The sequence below is a fragment of the Anabrus simplex genome, chromosome 5 (assembly GCF_040414725.1).
Source record: "Anabrus simplex isolate iqAnaSimp1 chromosome 5, ASM4041472v1, whole genome shotgun sequence".
In the NCBI taxonomy this organism is placed as follows: Eukaryota; Metazoa; Arthropoda; class Insecta; order Orthoptera; family Tettigoniidae; genus Anabrus; species Anabrus simplex.
Genome location: NC_090269.1, coordinates 176,578,723 through 176,600,995, shown reverse-complemented (window position 1 = coordinate 176,600,995; position 22,273 = coordinate 176,578,723). Strand labels below are relative to the sequence as shown.

Genomic DNA, 22,273 nt, shown 5'->3' with positions numbered 1-22,273 from the left:
CCCCGTTCTTCAGACAGCAGTTCTTCATCAAGGTAATGGCCTCTTAACATCTTTATCTCTTGCTAGCTCAGCAGTTTAACTCTCGGGGAAAATTCGAAACCTTTAATATGTAACCTACCACTTTAAAATGTAAATTCCTTTTCAGTCTATGTAAAAACTAACACTGTAATTAGGAGCAAGTGCTCCTTGGCATGATGGGGTTTTCTGCCCCTTTGTTCAATTTTGTACCTTGGTAAAGTTGGGCTAATAGCTAAAGAATTGTGACCGTGAGGCTCAAAGCCCAAAACCTTGTAAAAAACCCCTGAACGGGTAAAATTATTTTGTACCTGCCTTTCGTTGTTATTTCACCTAGTGGAAATTATTAAATGTTGTTATCTGTTATTTGTTGATTTTGAAAAGAAAATATAACCTTTGTTAAAGTTTTAAATTAACTTTAATTTTGTAGTTGAGACCTATTCCAGCCTGCACCTTCTTTCACCTCTGACTACCATGGATATCTTCGTAACAGTTTCTAATGCATATTTTAAGACCATTTTCATTATTTTCCAATTTGAGATCATTCTTTCATGTCTTATAATAGGGACTTGAGGTGATTACACATTCACTTCTGTAGATGCCTTAAGGTGTTTAAGAGCTGCCTATGTGTAGGACCGTGTCCGAGTTAAGGTGTTTAAGGTTGCATGATGTAAACATCGTTTTGAATTAAGCGCTAAATTCGTACAAAGTTGTAGTTCATGTTGAAAACCACAGATGGTACCCTGACTACCTGAACAGAGGGTACATTCCAATGCTTTCTTTTTCTTTGAGTAAACACAAACCTACGCCAGTCGTCTTGTGAGGGTGTGTAGTGAAGCGAATTATTGTGTTGCGATAAGATAACAAGTTATAAACGCAGTATTCGAAGTGAGGAAATTTTAAGTCATACCACTGAACGCTGATTCTGGTGATGAACTCATCCATGATTTCAGTGACAGAGATAAGCGATAGCAATAATAATAATAAGTGATAGCAATTCCGATGATGATAATCCAGACTCTAGGCAAAGTGAAATTTGGCACATTCAAATAACCGATATGCATGCATCTTATTGCCCTTCTGCAATCAATTTCACTGGATGGGTAGGATTAAATGTTGACATCGAAAATAGCAACAAAATTATGTCATTTATAAATAAATTTATGATTTCTTTGAATATGTATGCCATCAGACAAACCTTTACATGGAACAAGTTATTAATGCAGCACCGTGTCCAGTCATTAAATATTCTATTTTTCAGACGTAGAAACTGGTCGATGTAAACGAGATGAAAATGTTTTAGGACTAATGTTTGTAATGGGAATAATTCAAAAACCAGATCTGAAAATCTACTGGACAGAGGAGACTATTTTCAGCTCACTGATTTTTTCAAAAAACATGGCACGAACCTGGTTCAAAAACATATTGTCGTTCTTGCACTTTAGCGACAGCAGTTATTATGAGGGGAATCCTGATAGGCCATACAAAATTAGGTCGATTCTCAAAAGGCTTAGCGACCAGTTTTCATTTGTATACAACCCAGAGTGTCCAATCAACAGCAGACCGAAGTAATTCTGTTCAAAACTTACAAATATTAGTGTTTCAGTAATTTGCAATAACTTTTGCACTCCATTAAATTCATTCATACTATTACATTTTTATTTGATCATATGTTTTAAAATGTATTTTATCATTCCTGTATTATTTATGTTCTTGTCTGTTTAATGAATAATGGAAAGGAAAATCAACAAGACTAATCTGCTCTTAGCATGGATTTCCAGCAGCTGTATTACAATTCATTACCATAATTATCATAATATCTACGTAAGCAAACAAATGGTAAGTATGGAAATGAAATTTAAATCATAGTGTCCTTGTTTTTTCCTATAAAATATCTGGGCAGCCAATGTACAGTCATTACCCAGGAGAAATGTTGCTCAAGAAAGCAGCAAAGACAGCTGCATTTGCATCCAATAAAAGGTATAACATTACAGATTGCAAGCCACTAAAGTACAAATTCAATGATGTTCATCATCAATGAATATGCATACTGGATAAATTTTACTGACCACGGATTTAACATGAAATACCTAATTTAACACAATGATGATGGCCTACGTTAACCCTAGAACTGGCAACTGTTGAATATTCAACACTTTGGTCCCTGCTGTAGCAGCACTGTTAAATATTCAACATGTTCGTATTTCATCAGATAACTTTTCTTGTTTTGCAAGTCGCACTGACACAGGTAGGACTTCTTGCGATGATGGGACAGGAAAGAGCTAGGAGTGGGAAGGAAGCGGCCGTGGCCCTAATTAAGGTACAGCCCCAGCATTTGCCGACATGAAAATGGGAAATCACGGAAAACCATCTTCAGGGCTGCTAACAGTGGGGTTTGAACCCACTATCTCCCGAATACTGGCCGCACTTAAGCGACTGCAGCTATTGAGCTCGGTACATAACTTTTATGTCATAGCCTGGCACATAATAGCAAACTGGGTATGGAATAATTTTTGTAGCTTTGTGATTTGACATGTAAAACAATAATTAATGGGAGCATCCATAAAGTGAAAGCCTCAGCATCCATCCTACATTATCACCTCTATTCCACCTATTAGAGGCTTGTCAACAGTTTTCATTTTATGTTTTAGATTATCTGTATGTTCTTGCACTTGCCACCTTCTGTCCCATGGGCTCAAAATCTTGGTGTGGCTATCGACGAGCTGAATCAGAGGGAACAGAAGCACCCACATCCCATTCCCAATTCCCAAACCTGTAATGGACACCATACAACCTGTTTTCAAAGATATTAGCAAAATAGAGTTACAGAGAAGATGTCTAAAAGGGAGAAACCAAAATGCAAATGAGTCATTAAATTGTAAATTTTGGTCAAATGTCCCAAAACATCATGCAGTGGTAATAAAATTGTTCAAATAGCAACCTACATTGCAGTGGCCAGTTTTAATGATGGAGCTAATACTAGCCTACAAGTACTGAAGGCATTGGGAATCAAAGTTGGGAAGAAATTCAGATGAAAATAAAAAGTTAGAAACTCAACTTTGGAGGCTAGAAGGACTAGGCAAAAGTTCAGACTGGAAGAAAAATCCAAGAACATCCAGACAGAGAGTATGACATATGCCGGTGGAGCCTTCTACGGTGTATCGTAGATCGAAGCATGCTTTACAACTTTACAAGCGTTTTCCTGAAAATTTAATTTTTTCAAACAAGAAACATAATATCACAAGAACCATTGAATTGTTCTAAATGAAATTTTGCTCAGTTGTTTAAATGTGAATTCTATAGAGGATGAACTAAAATAATGGAACTGAGACAAAATTTAGGCTTAATTTTTTATATAAATAGGTCATAAAAATTATATACATTTTTTTTAAATCTGCCAAATTAACTTGAATGCACTAAGAGATTTCATCTTAGTCCATCCTCTACAATATATTCTGAGAGTTTCAAACTCAAAAGAAAGAAAAGAACAATTAAGCTCATATTTATGGAGTTTAGCTCAGTTTCTTGTTTTTCTTGTTTCTTGTATTAGGCCTATCACGTGATTAATTTACTGTTTTAATTACTGCGTCGATGGGGTGAAAGTTCCTTTTGGGGATCATTGTAAGTATCTAGGTGTTAATATAAGGAAAGATCTTCACTGGGGTAATCACATAAATGGGATTGTAAATAAAGGGTACAGATCTCTGCACATGGTTATGAGGGTGTTTAGGGGTTGTAGTAAGGATGTAAAGGAGAGTGCATATAAGTCTCTGGTAAGACCCCAACTAGAGTATGGTTCCAGTGTATGGGACCCTCACCAGGATTACCTGATTCAAGAACGGGAAAAAATCCAAAGAAAAGCAGCTCGATTTGTTCTGGGTGATTTCCGACAAAAGAGTAGCGTTACAAAAATGTTGCAATGTTTGGGTTGGGAAGAATTGAGAGAAAGAAGAAGAGCTGCTCGACTAAGTGGTATGTTCCGAGCTGTCAGCGGAGAGATGGCGTGGAATGACATTAGTAGACGAATAGGTTTGAATGGCGTCTATAAAAGTAGGAAAGATCACAATATGAAGATAAAGTTGGAATTCAAGAGGACAAACTGGGGCAAATATTCATTCATAGTTATAACCTCCTTGGGTGCAATTTCATGGAAAGTGCAGCTTTCCGATGATCTGTTTGAGTGCCATTGATGTCGTGTTGGTAAACAAACCGTCACGAGCTCTGCTTTACTATTACATTTAATTTTATTTCATAGTTTTCCACTCGGTTGAGTTATTTACTTCTGTATATAATTACATTGTTATTTGATTGATTATATACATTTGTAGTAAAGTGTGTGTCTAAATATGACATCTTCATCACGGAAAATTAGCGAAGAAGTATGGCAAAATTCATTCGAAGATGAAAGTGACAGATATGACTTTAAGGATACTGAGAATGAACCAACAGATTCCGAGTCGGATTTGGAATGTGTATCAGCTATTTCTTCCCATCAAATATCGGAAAGTGAAAATGATGATGAGTCTGCCATATGGCAATGTGTTGTAACAATGAGGTCTAAGGTCACGCCTTCTGAGCAAGGCATGTTGATACATTTTCCCTAATATTTTCAAGAATATACTCCTCAGAGTGATGAAACATTTACTAGTGCATTACAGGTGTATTACTGACAATTTGTATATCTCAGTTTGTTTGTGACATGTTTCAGTTTCGAGTAGATATGACCAAAAGTTTCATTATTATGTTGAATTTAGGAATTCCACTTTTTGAACAGACTGTACATTTTTCTAGTCAAAAATGTATTCAATTTTGTGTCAACAAGACAATCCTTGGTGTATTAGCTTTACACAGATATATAAAACTTTGCAGATTTCTTTCACACCTCCTGGATATTTTGTATTTTATTTAGACAAGTAAAAGCTGCCAAATGTGGCTGCTACCACAAGATTTAACATTGCCAGTTCTAGGGTTAATTAACATGGTTTTTCATTGGTGTACGGGTGACTGGCTACATAAATTATCGTTCTCTCACAGTGTTTCATTCTTGTGTATTTTTCTGATCTCCGCAGTTCATTAATCGAACTGTTGCGTGTTCTTTACAATCTGAAGTCGTTGTTGATCGGAACAGAGATAGGTGGAAGCAAGATGGCGACTACTGTGTGTGAGTCTGTGATATCCGTAGTAGATAATGGTGTAAGATGCAGTGAAAAATGTGGCAAATGCAGAAGAGTAGTTAAAAATGGGATTCTATGTCGTAAGTGTGATGAATGGTACCATTTTCGTTGTGCAAATATTGTAAATAGGACTGATATTGAAGAAAGTGAGTGGCTGTGTCCCGCGTGTAAACAAACCGATAGTGAGGCAGAACAACAAGAAAGAGAGACATATGAAACTATAATTAAGATTTTAGGAGTGCTACAAGAAGATTTATGCGCTCTGAAACATGAAAATGAAAGCTTAAAGGACAGAATAAAGAAACTGGAAGATAAAGAAGACATTGGAGAAGAAAGATCGCCGTGGACGGAAGTGACGCGTAGCCATTTTAGGCCTAATGTTAAACATATGGGAGAAACTACGTACAACTTAAAACCGGGAAAAAACTCTTTGCAGTGCCAAAATAGATTTCAGTTACTTCGGCAAGTTCCAGAACAAGACATACCAAGTTTTCCAAATAATTTTAAATCCAGTGGAGGTAACCTACAGAAGAAGAAAACCAACCGAAAGTCAAGATCGCCAAAGATTCATCTCTACGCAGACAGTCAAGGGCGGGGTATGGCAGAAGGCATCAAGGATGAGCTGCAGAATCCAGAAACTGAGGTTTTAGGACTAATAAAACCAGGTGCCAAAACTGAAGACGTCCTTTCAAGTTGTGATCCTGTGTTAGAGAAGGACAATTATGTGGTAATTGTGAGTGGTACAAATGACATTGCTGCAAATGAAGGTGAGGAACTAATTATGACTCTCAGAGGTAAGATTTCCAAACTACCTGACTCAAAAGTAATTGTAGTTAATGTGCCACCTAGGTATGACCTTTTAGAGGACTCATGTGTGAACAAAGCTGTACATGATGTAAATATAAAAATCAAGAGATTATGTAAGAGTTTTAGAAATGTCTATGTAGTAGATACTTTAGGTCTTGGCAGGCAAATGTTTACTAGGCATGGGTTACATCTGAATGGTAATGGAAAAGCAAATCTCTGTAGACAAATTGCTACAATTATCAACAGAGATTTGCAAACTAATCTGTACTTAAGAAAACCCATACCACTAAACTGGCACATACAGGGAAACTTGCCAGAAAACCCAGACAGTTAAATCAAGATCTATGTACAAGGATCTGGGTTCCAGGGACGTTCTCAACTCATGAGTCAAACGTTACCCAATTGCAACAGTCAAGTTTTAGGGAGGAAGGAGGTCTGAGATTGCTCTTGGTAAACTGTCAGAGTGTAGTAAATAAACAATTAAAATTTGGTACATTGATGGAATCTTACGAGACTGATGTGGTGATAGGAGTAGAATCATGGTTGAGAGAAGGGGTGGGTAATAGAGAAGTATTTCCAGAAGGGTACACAGTCTATCGTAGAGACCGAGGAGATAAAAAGGGAGGGGGGGTGTTTATTCTGGTGAAGGAAACTTACTGTTCACATGAATGGTTTACCGATGAAAGGGATGAAATATTAGGGATAAAATTAGTTTGTCATAATATGAAGGAGGTGGGAATTATAGGAACATACAGGCCTGGAAGAGAGGAAAGAGACATGGAAATCTTTGAGAAAATAATAGATTATACTCATAAAAACAATAATAATGATATGGTAATAATTGGGGGAGATCTAAACTTGCCTGAAGTTGAATGGAATGGAGCTGCAAGTGAAGCCCATGAACAGAAACTGGCAAATAAGTTAATTTGGGAGGGAGGATTTACACAAGTAGTACAAGAACCGACTCGTCTCAATAACTTACTAGATGTATTCTTGGTTAAACCATGGGAAATTGTTGATAAAACTGAGGTAATTGAAGGAATAGGTAACCATAAGGCTGTAATAATGGATGTAGGACTGGTACCAAAAAGGCTTAATAAGAGGGTCACACAAGACAAGAAATTATACAGAAAAACTAAAGTTGATGAATTTGGGACTTACCTTAAATCACAATTCAGTTGTTGGATAAGTGAAGGGAGTAATGTGGATACACTTTGGGCTAAATTTAAAGGAATCATTTGGGAAGGAGAGAAGAGATTTGTACCTGTTAAGAAGGGTAAAATGACCTCAGACCCTGTTTATTATACAAGGGAAATAAGAAAATTAAAAAGAAAATGTAGAATAGTAAACAGGAAAATCAAAGAGGGTAGGGAGAATAGAGAAACTAGAAAACAGCTAATGAGGGAACTGAATAGAGTGAAAAAGGAAGCAAAAGAGAATTATATGAATGGCATTCTTCGAGAGGGTAATGACCACAAAGGGAAATGGAAAAAGCTGTATTCATATATTAGGAATCAAAAAGGAAAAGGAATCCAAATTCCTACAATGGTGGGAGAAGGGGGTGAACACTATTTAACAGATACTGAGAAAGCAAACCTCTTCAGTAGGGAATTCAGAGATTCAGTAGAAGATTGTCAGGACTTGGAAACCATAACTGAAGATAAAGAGGGAGAGACACATAGGGAAACAAGAAGCTTCTCATTCACAAATGAAGATATTTTCAGAGAAATCCAACTGCTTCAGCAAGGAAAAGCAGCAGGAAGTGATCAAATTACTGGGGAGGTATTAAAGACGATGGGGTGGTATATAGTGCCTTATTTAAAATTTATCTTTGACTATGTCATAAATAATAGTGTAATACCAAAGGAATGGAAGGAATCTATAATAATACCAATTTATAAGGGAAAGGGTGATAAAAGGAAACCAGAGAACTACAGACCAATCAGCCTGACCAGTATAGTTTGTAAAATACTGGAGAGTTTAATAGCAAAGTACATCAGAGGGATATGTGATGATAAAAATTGGTTCATGAGGAGCCAGTATGGATTTAGAAAGAAATTTTCTTGTGGGGCACAACTGGTGGGATTTCAGCAGGACATATCAGATCAGTTGGATTCAGGAGGCCAGTTAGATTGCATAGCCATAGATCTTTCCAAAGCCTTTGATAGAGTGGAACATGGAATATTATTAAAGAAATTGGAGGGAATAGGACTGGACGTAAGGGTTATACGTTGGATAAGAACATTTCTAAATTCAAGGGTTCAGAAAGTCAAAGTAGGAAATTATATATCACAGGAAGAGAAAGTTTGGAAGGGAATTGCACAGGGTAGTATAACCGGTCCGTTACTTTTCTTAATATACGCAAATGATTTAGGGAACAATATAACATCGAAAATAAGATTGTATGCAGATGACATAATTGTTTATAGGGAAATAAATAACATTGAGGATTGCTCAGAATTACAAAGGGACATTGAGAGTATCCAAGAATGGGTTGAAGAAAATAATATGAAGGTTAATGAAGGCAAATCAACTGTTACAACATTTACAAACAGGAGCTTTAAAACTGAATTTGAATATACTTTGGATGAGGTAGTTATCCCTAAAGATGGCAAGTGCAAATACTTAGGTGTGAGATTTGAAAGTAATTTGCACTAGAAGGGTCATGTTGATGACATTGTTGGGAAAGCATACAGATCGTTACATGTCATAATGAGGCTACTTAAAGGATGCAACAAAGAATTAAAAGAAAAAAGTTACTTAAGTATGGTTCGTCCATTATTGGAATATGCAAACAGTGTTTGGGATCCTCACCAAGAATACCTAATAAAAGAACTAGATGGTGTACAGAGGAAAGCAGCAAGGTTTGTAACAGGGGATTTCAGGAGAAAGAGTAGTGTATCAGAAATGTTAAAGGAACTTGGTTGGGAATTCAATGTTAATTTTAATCTTATACCAGTTGTATATTATTATTAGAAGTAATTTCACATACTGTATATGAGTTGACTATGTTTGTAAGATATTATAAGTAGAATTTTGTAAACAATATAAATTTATTAAGGATGATGTATGTGTTTAATAGAACAAATTATTAGCGTAAATTGTATAATATTGTATTCTAGGAAAATTTTCTTTGTCTCTTGTTAATTTAAAATTTAGTGCTTGACAATAATGTATTTTAGTGTACCATTTGCCACCGAGGTAGACACCTCATTTGCAAATAAAGAGATTTTGATTTGATTTTGATCTCCTCGACAATGATTTTGGTACAGGAAGTGAGGTTTCATAACATTCAGTACTGTTTGACCGTGTGTATTGTCAGGTCTCAGCATGGCGTGCCGTAGCAAAGACAGCTTGAGCGATGATGAAATATTGGGAGAACTGCACGCTGACATTTTATCTGATGTCTCTAGTGATTGCGGAGAGTGTCATTATTAGTGAGGGAACATCAACATATAAGTGCAGAACTGAAAGTGCAATATTCAGCTCAGATGAGTCTGCTGACCACAGTAAAAATACGAGTGAAGTTGACAATGATGGTAGCGACAATGAGACTGATGGAAGGACAAATAAGAACAAAATAGAAATCCTAGAACCGTTTACAGATTTTACTGGCCTGGCTTATATGGCCTATAATCCTGCGAGTACCCCAAAGGTAGTAGATCATTTCCTTGGCGATGACTTTTTCAGCTATCTGTGGAACTATCAAATCTCTATTATGAACCCAATTCTGGGAGGTACACAACCTCTTCCAAATTCCTGAAATGGAAAAATATAAATGTGGTGGAAATGAAGACGTTAATGGCTCTAATAATTTCAATGGGTCAAGTTAAGGACACTACAATGGACTATTGGAGAAATAAAAAGACACGAATGCCTGGTTTTGTTGAAGTTATGAGCCAGAATCGTTTTGAACAGATATGGAATTTTTTACATTTCAGTGATGCTTTCTTTATGGATTTTAGGGAGGCCATACAATTTAGGAGGTATGGTGTCCGAGGAGATCAGTTTCTTCTGTATATCAGCTGGGATACTGGAAATTTTTACCAGTCTGTGGAGTTTGTTCTTAATGCGGTTGATAGGGTTCCTTATTTTCCTGTATGTAGAATCTGTGAGAGGCATACCTCTGTGACCTATCGTTAGCGCTATAGGATCTCCGACACAGGATATCGCCTGTTACCTTGCTGGACTACTTCAGCCACATACAGGACACACTGAAACCTACGTGAAGGACTTTTGACATTTCATCCAGCTCCTTAAGGACCAATCAATATAAAGTACTGACTTATTTTGACGTCATGTCACTTTTCACCAAGGTGCCGCTAGCAGAAGTATTTCCGCTATTAGACCAGAAACTTCCAGAAGACCTGTCAACACTAGCTAAAGAATGCCTTAACGCCACTTATTTCTACTTCAACGGGGAGTTCTACGAACAGACAGAAGGGGCCGCGATGGGGTTGCTGCTCTCACCAATAATAACAAACATGTATATGGAACACTTCGAACAGAAAGCCTTAGCCACATGTACCCTGAAACTGAAATGTTTTCTCCGTTATGTGGATGACACGTTCGTGATCTGGCCTCACGGGAGCAACAACCTGCAGCTATTTCTCGACCATTTCAACTCTATTCATGTAAATATTCAGTTCACCATGGAAATCGAAGTAAACGGAAAACTACCGTTCCTGGATGTCCTAGTAAAACGCAACATCAATGGGACTCTGAGTCACGCAGTATACAGGAAACCCCCACACAGAGACAGGTACCTGCACGCCTCTTCTCATCACCACCCATCACAAAAGCAGGCTGTTCTAACATCACTCGTTAACAGGGCCATAGCGATATCACACATAGAACACCTCGAAGAAGAGAAAGAACACCTCACGAAAACCTTCATGAGAAATGGCTACTCACTCAATAACATCCGACGAGTCTTTAGAAAATCAGCAGAAAACAAAGAAGAGGTCGCCGTAGGAGAAAACAACGGGAAACAAGAACTGTCCTGCCAAAAAACAGTGATACTTCCACACATTATAAACACTACAGACAGGATCGGCAAGATAATGGACAAATACGACATAAAAACCACACCGGAAGTTACCCCGTTATCTACTACCAGTAAAGACACAAGAGAACTACAGGCTCTTGGAGTATACCACATTGAATGTAGCTGCGGAAAGTGCTACGTTGGTGACACAAAACGTCTCATCTCCACCCGCCTAAAAGAACATATCCGTCACACCAAGAATCAAAACACGGATATTTCAGTAGTAGCCAAGCATTCCTACGAAACAAGACATGGAATATCATTTGACAAGAACCCCATCCTAGCAGCTATTCCTTGGAATCTGGAAAGGAAAATCCGCGAGGCTATCAAAATCAAGAAACACCCAAACAATATGAATTTAGAAGAAGGATATAAAATCGGTAATTCTTGGATACCTATCATACATAGATTAAGACATACAGACCACAACATAAACACGCAGGTCGAACCTCCTATTATATAACGACGCGGGTGAGCCCCACGACCTGGCTGTGACACATACCTTCCAGAATTCTCACGAGACAGCCAGGGGACTTACGTCAGCCAGAAAGGCTAGGATATATAGATCAAGGTCAAGAATCACTCTTTGTAGTGTGATTTTTGCCTGGGAGACTGATTACCTCGGATTGAGTAGGGGTATTTCAGTCGCCGTGACAAAGAATACTGCAATGTATTTGAAACGTCGGCAAACTGTACGTAATGTACAGGAAACAGCAACACAGTTCAACCCGGAAAATAAACTAAATGTTTATGTTTTATCCTACGTCTCGTGCTAGGTGTGTACTTCAGTTACCTGGTCCACAGGAAAGAATGGAATAGTGCCTGACTGGACAACAATGTGTTAAAATGCTAAAGTTTCAATTTCTATATGTAGGTTAGCAGATAGCCTCTGATTATTTACTCGGGCTTCAGAAACAGTTAATTGTTTATAAAAATCACAACCATATCTTAATTTCACAGATTTCAATATTGTATCACAGCAATTAATGCCATTGATCACCACAGTTTTACTAGATGCAACAGTACATCTGCTCATTCTATATATAAAGCTGAAATACTCACAGCATGATAGTTGCAGAACTTCTTTCGTCGGAAGGCAAACAAACCATCCACGGAGTCTGCTTCATCCTCCTCTGAGGCTTGCGTTGCCACTGCTGACTCTACCTCTTCTTCCGAGCTTGGTATTTCACCGCTACCATAACCCAGAAGGTCAAGGCTACTGCCAGGATGAGCAGTACTCCCCCTGCCACCATGGTGTCCATGGGAACCAACAGTAGTTGCACCAACAGAGGCTTTATGCTTTCGTTTCTTGTACTGACGCTTCTCTTTTCTAGGTGCCACTTCATCCTGCAAAGATTACATGCACAAGAGTCATTGAGATGATGAAGGCAAGCTGTGAGAAAAAAACTAACCATTTCACATAGTCCTGTGCTAAAAGTGCCAAGCCATTTTCCCTACCAATGCAGTGTGTTGGATAAACCTTGATAATTTCTTAGCTACTAAAGTTACTCATTTGATACCTTTTTTGGCAGCAGCTCAACATTCTACTCTCTATTTGAGTATTCCAAAAATCTAAATATAATTAGTGCAAAAAAAAAAAAAAACCTTAAACTTCTTTTTGTGAAATCTATTTTACTGTTTTGTAATCCAGACAATGATACTAGTTTCAGAACTGTACTCTAATTAAAACAGAAAACATTGGCAAAAAATATCATATTTCACTTATCTGTTATTTTGGAATCTGTCAAGAAATCAGCCAACTATGTAAAAGAACAAGGCTATGACCAAAGAAAACCTACTAGCTATAAGAAGAGAATGCAACAAAGCACTGTATTACATTACATCTACAGCAAACAAAATCTTGCAAAATTTGAATTTATGCTGTGAGATATTGTCTGAACGCAATCTTTCTTGACAACAAGAATGTACATATCTAGTAATAGTCTGTCTCTTGGTTTTGTGATTGGAGTAAACCTTACACAACTTTATTTGCCTGTGGGAAGTCTTATGATAAAAAGTGACAATGAAGAGCATGTATTTATTCCACAAGAAACATAGGCACAAATATTTTACATCTTTACATCAAACTGTACTTTTAAATGTTCTCTGACTCAGCAGTAGAGCTGGATAATGCCATGCTCTATGTTGGTCAGTTGTCACTCCCTCCAGAGAAAATATATCATTTTAAGACAAACTACTGGTAGACACTACTAAGCAGCCAATTTAGGAAGTTCAAGGTTCCTATATTAAAAAAACCATACCATTAATGCCATCTATTATAATCTATTAGCTTCATGTCCGTATTGATAGATACTACAACACAAAAGTAATTGAGAAGTCTCCACCTTATCAATACATTAATTTATTTACTAAAGTAGTAAATTCTGTCAGTACCAGTTTCGATCCCTAGGGGATCATCCTCAGCTGACACACAAAAAGATTTATATAATTACAAAAACATCACATATGGGAGATTATACCTTCATTAATAGTCCAATTGAATCAGACATTGAAAGATTGTTTGTTGATATATTAGTGGATTCATCTATTGGCTTAAAAATATCATTGTGTGAAGTATATAACTTTGTTATGTCTAGGTTATTGAACATCAAGTGGATTTTACACTTGTTCACATTAATTATAAAACTGAGATAAAGTTTACACTTATATACACTAGTGTTTGTAATTGCTGTACAGGCTTAAAAATCTATAGTATTGAGGCATACCGTTTCATTGTATCTAATCTAAAAACACCAAGTAAGTTTTTACATTTCTTGCATTAATTCTGGGACGTTACATTTTTGTAAAACTAGTCCAATTGGACCAGGAGTTAAAAATACTTATTAAAATAGAAAGGATTTTTCTGAATTTAAAATTCCTTGTTGTGTGAAATATGTTGCCTTGTGTACCTATTTTTAACGTAAAATGGGGTTTATACTTGTTTACATTAGTATTATAAAATATGTGTCAACATTATCGTCTTATAGTGTACAACATAAAAAGTTGACATCTGATGCCCAATTCAACTGGCACAATATAAGCAGCAACATCAGACCCTGAGATATTACAGGGTCATCCAATTATTTTGGAACCGGAGTGGTGGATGCGAGTGACTAAGCCAACAGCTATGCAGGAGGGAGAGGAGCCTGTGAGGACTATTGGTTCTAGCTTTGTAGTAGTAGTAGTAGTAGTAGTAATAATAATAATAATAATAATAATAATAATAATAATAATAATAATAATAATAATAATAATAATAATAATAATAATAATAACAATGGGTTTTCTTTGTTCTTTGAAGCGATTGTAATCTTTCTCTTTCTTTGATGAGTACGATTTTTTCCATGTTTGTAGTCTGAGTGATATTGCCTGTTCACATCTTTCATTCCACCATGGATGTTTTCATAATTTCTTGAATAATGCTGTTTCTTTTGCTGCTTCTACCATGGTCTTCTGCATTTGCTTCCATTCAGTTGTTTCAATGTTCGTTAGTTCTTGGTACTTGCAGCAGTTCTGTTTCAGCTTTTGAGTGTTGAATTGTTGGATTATTATTATTATTATTATTATTATTATTATTATTATTATTATTATTATTGTACCGGGAGGTACACCTCTACACCGCGCATTAAAATCTAGCGCCTAAAAGAACTCCTCTACTGGAGAAACCGCGAAGTTGAAACTAGACCGACTTATAAAGCTACTCAGAAGATGTCACCACTAAAATATGATGTAATTTTGTTATTGTTAAGTTTCCTGAACTGACTATATTTCTAATTGTTTTGTTTGCCATTCATCAAGAAGTTTGGACATTCTTCCATAGATGTCACTACTAAAAACTATGATCATGCACCCTGGTACGAAGTGAAAGAACTTTTGATTTAAAGAAGTTTTGTATTCAAAAGATTTTTTTTTTTTTACTATTTGATGTTCATTTATTTTTGGGTTGGCAATATTTCCTTTTTATTTCCAACAGTTTTGAATCTAGCCAATCCCTAATTTCTGTAATTAATTTTCTACCAATCACAGTCTTCTTCTTTGATCCTGAGTGTTACTTTTGAAATCTACCAATAAAATTCTGTGGGTGTGTCTTGATTATTCATGAATGATCTCGAACTTTCCCCGAGGGTTTATATACTGAGGATTTTCTCGTCTCTTGGCCAAGATCGTCATCTTACTGAGTGTGTGTGTCAAGCAGGAGGCGGGAGGCCTCTTCATGAGTAGCTAGAACTTCTACAAGGTAATTGCCACATAACATCTTTATTACTTGCTAGCTCTGCAGTTTAACCCGAGGGAAAGGTCCGAATCATTAACTATGTAACCTTCTTTCCTAAAAATTTAACTTCTGCCGGCTTATGTAATTAATTCATAAAATTTTTAACTGTAAATCGGGGATAGTGAGTGATACACCCGCTCGAGCTCCCCTTCATCTTAGTTTGAGGTGCCAGTTTTTTGTTTCTGCAATGTGTTAAAGTTATTTCCATGCGTGCAACATCAGCAATTTGGGAATAGCCCCTGTTTCATCGGCCTAGTGCCCTTTAGGTTTTAAGAATTCATATCTAGGAGTACAAATACACGCCTCCTTTCAATTTGTGTTTCGGGCCATTTACTTAACCCGTTCTTTTCCGCAAAGGCCCAATAGGTTGGGTACTAGATACCCCTGTTTCAAATTTGAAAGTTGTACCTTGATGGCGAGTGATTGTAATTTTCTGATATTGCCTTGAATAGGTTTGGAAAACTGAGAGCACGTCAGCTCTTTTCAAGTGTTGTAAAAGTGCCTCTGGGAGGCTTGATATTGTAAGTTGGGAGCAAGCGCTAAATGTATTGAGGGATTTCTGCCCTCGAGAAAATTTGTGCTCTGTTGTAAATTTGAGCTAAAAGCTCAAGAATTGAAAAGCGAGGGGCGTGAAGCCCTGATTTTTAAACTGTCACTAAATTTTGAATTTTCTTGTCTTGTCTAAAATTTTTCATTGTACCTGATGTTTCATTGTTATGAAAATTTGTTAAGGTTGAATTTAAGAAAATATAACCTTCAGTTTAAGTTTAAATTCTTTTCTTGACATTGTAGTTAGACCCATTCATCCCGGCACCTTCTTTCACCTCTGCGGTCCACTATAAACCACAGAACAATAATAATAATAATAATTAATTATTAATACAACTTCCCCCATGAGGAGGCTGCCACAAAGACAACGTATTTTGACTACACAGTATTTTATCTTCTAAGTTTGCTAGTATATCAGATAGAAATAACCATCACAAGGCTCAGGAATAAGTTTGGAACGAATTTTGAATGTGGCGTGGTGTATGATTCTTCAAATGTTATATAGATGGTTGCGGAATATGGTTACTGAACCTCGTATTGTGGTAATAGCGATGTAGTGAAGTCGTATCCGGTTGAGAGCGAGAGAATCCCATACCTGTACAAGAAATTTAGGGATTGTGCCTCGAGCTCCGATCATGAGTCATGGATGGAAATATTGTCTAGGTGATATAAGTCCTTATAGTAGTTACCAGTTGGCTGGTGAATCGCCTTCTTCTTGGCGTCCACCTTTTCGGTCTGGCCAACGTGCGAATCGAAGCGTATTGTGGGATCTAACATTAGTCCTTGCTTGCTAGCTGGTTGAAAGGCTATCATGTCAATACGCCTGTTACTCCCACCAGCAGCTAGGCCAGAAACCTCTTTGTGCACCGTGAACCCTCAGCGAGGTCGCGATCATGTGTCGTATTGTAAGATGGCGGGAATTTCTCAATACCTCCCCGTGAGGACAGGCACCTAGGACATGGGCAAGAGTTTCGTGCTCTCTGTGGCAACGCCGACAGAGGGTGTTGTCCTGGGACCTTCCCAGCACGGAGCGAACGGCGCACACATTCGCTGTCATCTTGATGGCCTCACTCCATTCCGCACAGGATAAGTGTCGGTGATCTCTTATCCATTTGTTCCCTGGCGTGTATTCCTGGAAAAGTCCAACGCCCTTTCCTCTGTGCGCCAGCGTCGTCCATAACTGAACTTTTCTGTCTCGAGGGCAAAATGCTGGCAACCAGGAATGAGTTAGCTGCAAAATTTATAATGTCCAATAACGGACCATTTATATTGGTATAATAAATTTACTCATTCGGGACAAATATTTCAGATTCCCTATGGGAATCAACATCTATATCATCTGATGGCCAAGCAGGCATCAATTTTTGGTAATGAGACAGAGTCTCTCATATTGCATTGGCAATGCCGGTGGCTCCAAGTAGCCTATGCAGTGGCCTCTACTGTATGCACAAGCCAGCATCTTGGTAGGTGTGCTAGGTATGAACTGACAAGCCCAATCTAGCACACGAGGGCGAAACGCTAGCAACCAGGAATGAGTTAGCTGAAAAATTTATAATATCCAATAATGGACCATTTATATCGGTATTATAAATTTACTCATATGGGACAAATATTTCAGATTCCCTTTGGGAATCAACATCTATATCATCGTAGTATCTGTCGGACCTTCCTTACACTGGGAAGATGGCTGTTTTTGAACATAACTTGATCGTTGACTTGCAAACAAATTGTACGTTCTTGCTCCAAGTTCCTAGTTGCAGTAATGTAGCCGTTATTTGCAAGCGTTAATTTATTACAGTTGTTAATATGCTGTAGTTTGGCTTCCCAAGTGGCGCGAAACAAACCGAGGCCTTTATATTTCCTTTCGATGTACGCCATGCTCTCCGGAACATCTGCTGGAAATAATTCTTTAGTTCCATTCTTTAATATTTTTTCAGCATCTGATAGAAAAGTTTGAGGGAACTTGTTTAGGGGAGTAACTTAGAGTGGGTAAATAAGAGTAGGTGATATTCAACTATTTAAAATTGAAAATTTCTGGTCAGATTGCAGCAATGGTGAGCTAACAAGGGTGTCAATCTTGTTTCGCGCCTTGTCAAGTACGGCTTGCGGAGCCAGTTTAAGTTCATTAATGAAGTTCACACCTAAGTAACGAATCGCACTTCTGTTGCACTGTGATTTAATTTCACAGTCGTCAGTAATAATAATAATAATAATAATAATAATAATAATAATAATAATAATAATAATAATAATAATAATAATAATAATAATAATAATCGTATGGCCTCAGCTACTGTGTGCAGACATTTCAATTTGACGCCATCTGGCTGTCTGCTACAGTCGTCATTTATGATGATATTCTCCTCCGTTAGCTGACCTTTCTTGATAGAGAGACAAGCTGATTTTGAAGTGCTGATGTCCAGGCCAAGTTCCTTAAATCTTTCTATGGCGATCCTGGCTAGTTCTGCAGCAGATTCGGTGTTTTTCCCAAATATTACTGTATCATCGGTGAAACACATTATAGTGAGGTTAGGCTGCTCGTTTGCAATCGAGTAACCGCAAATCCCCCCCTGAAGAATCTTCAGAATAGTTCTTCCACAATATGATCGGTAGCGATGTTAAATAATGCTGGTGACAAAGTGGTGCCTTGAAGCACACCGCGATTAATTTTGATGGGTTTTGTTCCCTGTTTTCGGGTCTGTATCTGTGTTACGTTTCCGTCTTGTAGTGCAATTAGCAGCCTCAGCAGATTTTTGGGCACTCCGACCGACTCCAATGTGCTCTGAAGGTGCGCATGTCCGACATTATCAAAAGCTTTTCGAACGTCCAGAAATATAATGCATGCATTGTTCTTCTCTTGCCTAGTGTGCTGTGAAACGGCTTCTAAAATTGAGGTGTTTATGTAAGTACCAGGTGTACTGGTGAAACCCCTTTGATTGTCATGAAACACAATGTAGTTCCGAAGCTGTTTATCAAGAACTTTCTCGATAACTCGTCTAATAACTGAGCATATAGTAATTGGATGCCAGTTACTGGGATCATTTACATCACCTCCTTTATGAACCAGAATTGTACGGGCTTTCTTGAAAGTTGATGGTACTAACCCTGTTGTCAGCATTCTAGTGGCGATGATTGCGATTATCTCTGAAATCGTGCTGTTTTTAATAGCTCAGACGATTACATGGTCAGGACAGCTTGCAGTGTCTATCTTGATTTTCTGTACTGCCAAACAATATCTTCTTTAGATATGACCAGATTGTATAAATTCACTATTAAGTATTTATTTATTTTCCACCTAGTCGATACAATGATTGCTTAAGGCAATTTTTAATGGTCAAAAGTGGTACATGTTTCGTATATTATCAACATCTTCAGCCACATAACACCGTTTAGGTGAAAAATATATAAAATTGACAAAGTAATGCTTTAGAGGAAGTGTCCTTAAAATTAACATTAATTAAAAATTGCCTTAAGCAATCATTGTATCGACTAGGTGGAAAATAAATAAATACTTAATTGTGAATCTATTGAAGTGCGATACGGACCATGAAGCTGATTTCAGATTGTATAAGTCGTTAAGACTCCATGAGTTCACTCTCAGTGCTTTTTTGAGGGTATTCTGGTCTTTTGTGGTTGTTTGGCATAGATAATATGTCCAAAAACACTACTCAAGTCGAAAATCGAGGCCCAGTCTCAAAAAATAAAGGACCAAATCAATTCCTTGGGCAACGAAGTGTGCTCCTTCAGAACCGAGGTGATCACTGATGCCATGCAGAACAACAACAAACCGGACAGGAAGCAGTTCGAAGTGATGCTTGTGGTTGTGGAGTCCATAGTTCAAGGCCCAGCGGAAATGTTGAGTGCCCTGTGTGGAAGCACAACAGCTCTGGAGAAATGGGTGAAGCCTGCAAGCAGTGATGGCGGCTCCGACGTCGTTAAGATTGCAACTCCACGGGATGACGGGATCACTGTAGCGATGGCAACAACACGGCCAGGGGGACCCTCTAAAGGAGATGGAGAGCCAATGGGGTCCGAACCAACAGACGAGGGTGCCACCTGACCAGGACGAAACCATATGCCGGTAGGAACATTGAATTCAGCACCCCGTAAAAAGAGGAGACTCAACAGGACCAAGTCCGCGACGTGCGAGCCTCTCCCGTGCATCACACCGGTGGACTACAAAGGAGCGTGAGCCCTGACAGAACACAAAGGTGCGAACGAGGGGAAAGTCAGTGGAGCTTTGACTGCCACGCCAGGACCTGCAGATCTTTGCCACTGGGAACAAGGACACTGTTGGCCAGACCCAGTGGATCTCCCATGGAAAGGTGGTGACCACTGATCAAACTATCTGACTGCGAAATGTGTACCGCGACAGCACCAAGGAGAGGACAGTGTGATTGAGGTAGCCTAAGTGCAATTAAATAGTGAGGGCTAAGAGAGACGAAGACATGGATATAAGGACACCTAGATATAATTTAAGACCTAAAGTAAGGAATGTACAAGATAGATATTGAAGGTTTTAGGGGGGATAATAGTCGTAGGTACGACATTGTAACTGGTATAAAACCTTCAATTATTATGTTTAATATATTTTAATTATATTTTGTTAAACGCTAAATTGTCTTTTTATTAAATATTAAATATGACTAACACAGGGTTTCCCTGTAAATATATGTATTATATAAATTTGTATAACTTCAAAAACATATTGTGTAAAAGTTTAACCTCAAAATCTATATAGTCGAAAGCGGTAGAAAACTCTATAATGTTCATATATTAGATGTATTGTACTATAATTTGGTATATATGAAGGGTTCTGGAAATTTACTGTAAGGTTTATTAACCACATATATGTAGACATTAGGAATGTTGGAGAAATTTCTGTGTGTATTGGTAAACAGTAAACGAAGGTTCGAGCTGGATCCATTACTGGAGTACTCCATTTGACTAGCTGATCGATCGATGTTTCGAGTGTGTTCCATCAGAGTGTTGTAAGAACCCTTCCAGAAATCAATAATTCTAGACAGTTGATCGAACAGTATATATATCGAGCAGTCAGTCAGTGAGGCAATCAGGTTGGGCTCGAAGGCAAGTGATGGACTGCGAGTGACTGTCGGGCTTCGAGGCGGAGTCGGTGAGTTCAAGAGAGCGTATGTTATAGTGTGCGAGTCAGTGTTGTTGATATCAGTACTTGTCAGAATCGACTTCAGTGTACTCCGCTATTAACCCTTTCCGCTCGTGTGTCGACCTGAGGTTGACAGCCGTCACTTAGCGTTATAGCTCGTGTGTCGAAATGTTTCGCCGCTCATTGCTAGGTTACCTGGCAAGCCAGGACTTTTGTACTTCGTTTCGTAAGTGCTGGTCCCTTCCGGAAACCGAAAGAAACAAAATACGAGTGTTTTAGTTTCTCTTCGCTCGGCAAAATTGCTGTTTCCTTGACAATGGAAAGCAGTCGCGTGAAGCAACATGGCGGCGCACAGTCTGACCGAAGCTGAGATTCTTGCGTCTATTTCGGCTGATTTTGTTGATAGTGACCATGAAAGTGACGAAAATTTTGAATCTGGCGATGAAAGTGATATATCCATTAGTGATTCAAGTGATGATATCGATATCAGTGTCGCAAGAAATCATAGAGGAGGCGGTAGTATTATGACTCGTCCCGGTCCCAGTCATACAGTGCTGACTTCAAATATACCTTGGAGATCGTGGAGAACTGGTGATGCAGGATTACCCAAATTTCCTTTCAGGTTAGTGAGTGGATTCATAACGTGTGGCAATAGACCTAAAATAGAACTAGAGTACTGGCAGCTATTTTTTACTGATCAGTTGCTAACCTCTATTGTCCATGAGACGAACAAATTTGCCGAAATGAAAATACAGCAAAATACGCCACTTCAGAAGAGATCTATCTGGTTTTCTTGGAAAGCTGTGACTTTAGAAGAGCTGAAGGCATTTATTGGTGTAATTATCAACATGGGGATGAACAGTAAGGCAGAAATGCAGGATTATTTTAGTGAAGACTGGTTGGATAAGCAGGTGTTCTACAAAGATGTGTTCTCTCGAGACAGATTTCTACAGATATTCTGGAATCTCCATCTTTCTTCCCCTGATGTTGATAGGGCAGGCCCACAATCTAGAGGTTCGAAGGTCAGAAATATAGTGTCGTACCCAGACACGAAATTCAGGGAACACTTCATTCCAGGAAAGAATCTGAGTGTTGATGAAAGCACTGTAGGCTTCAAGGGTCGTGTCGTGTTCAAGTGTTACAATAAGCAGAAACCAACAAAGTGGGGACTCCGTATTTATGTACTGTCAGACTCGAGCACTGGATACGTATGTGGTATTGAACCATATTATGGTTCAATAACCACACAATCACTTGTTAGGCAAGATTTACCCTTAACTTGC

General features: G+C 38.1%; 1 protein-coding gene across 1 annotated transcript in view; it reads right to left on the bottom strand.

Annotated features, from left to right (window-relative positions):
* E(Pc) (Enhancer of Polycomb) overlaps positions 1-22,273 on the bottom strand; it is a 460,358-nt gene that overhangs the window by 141,396 nt on the left and 296,689 nt on the right. Inside the window, exon 7 of the mRNA XM_067148053.1 lies at positions 12,106-12,390. Within this exon, the coding sequence (XP_067004154.1) occupies positions 12,106-12,390 (285 nt within the window). The remainder of the gene's footprint in view (positions 1-12,105; positions 12,391-22,273) is intronic.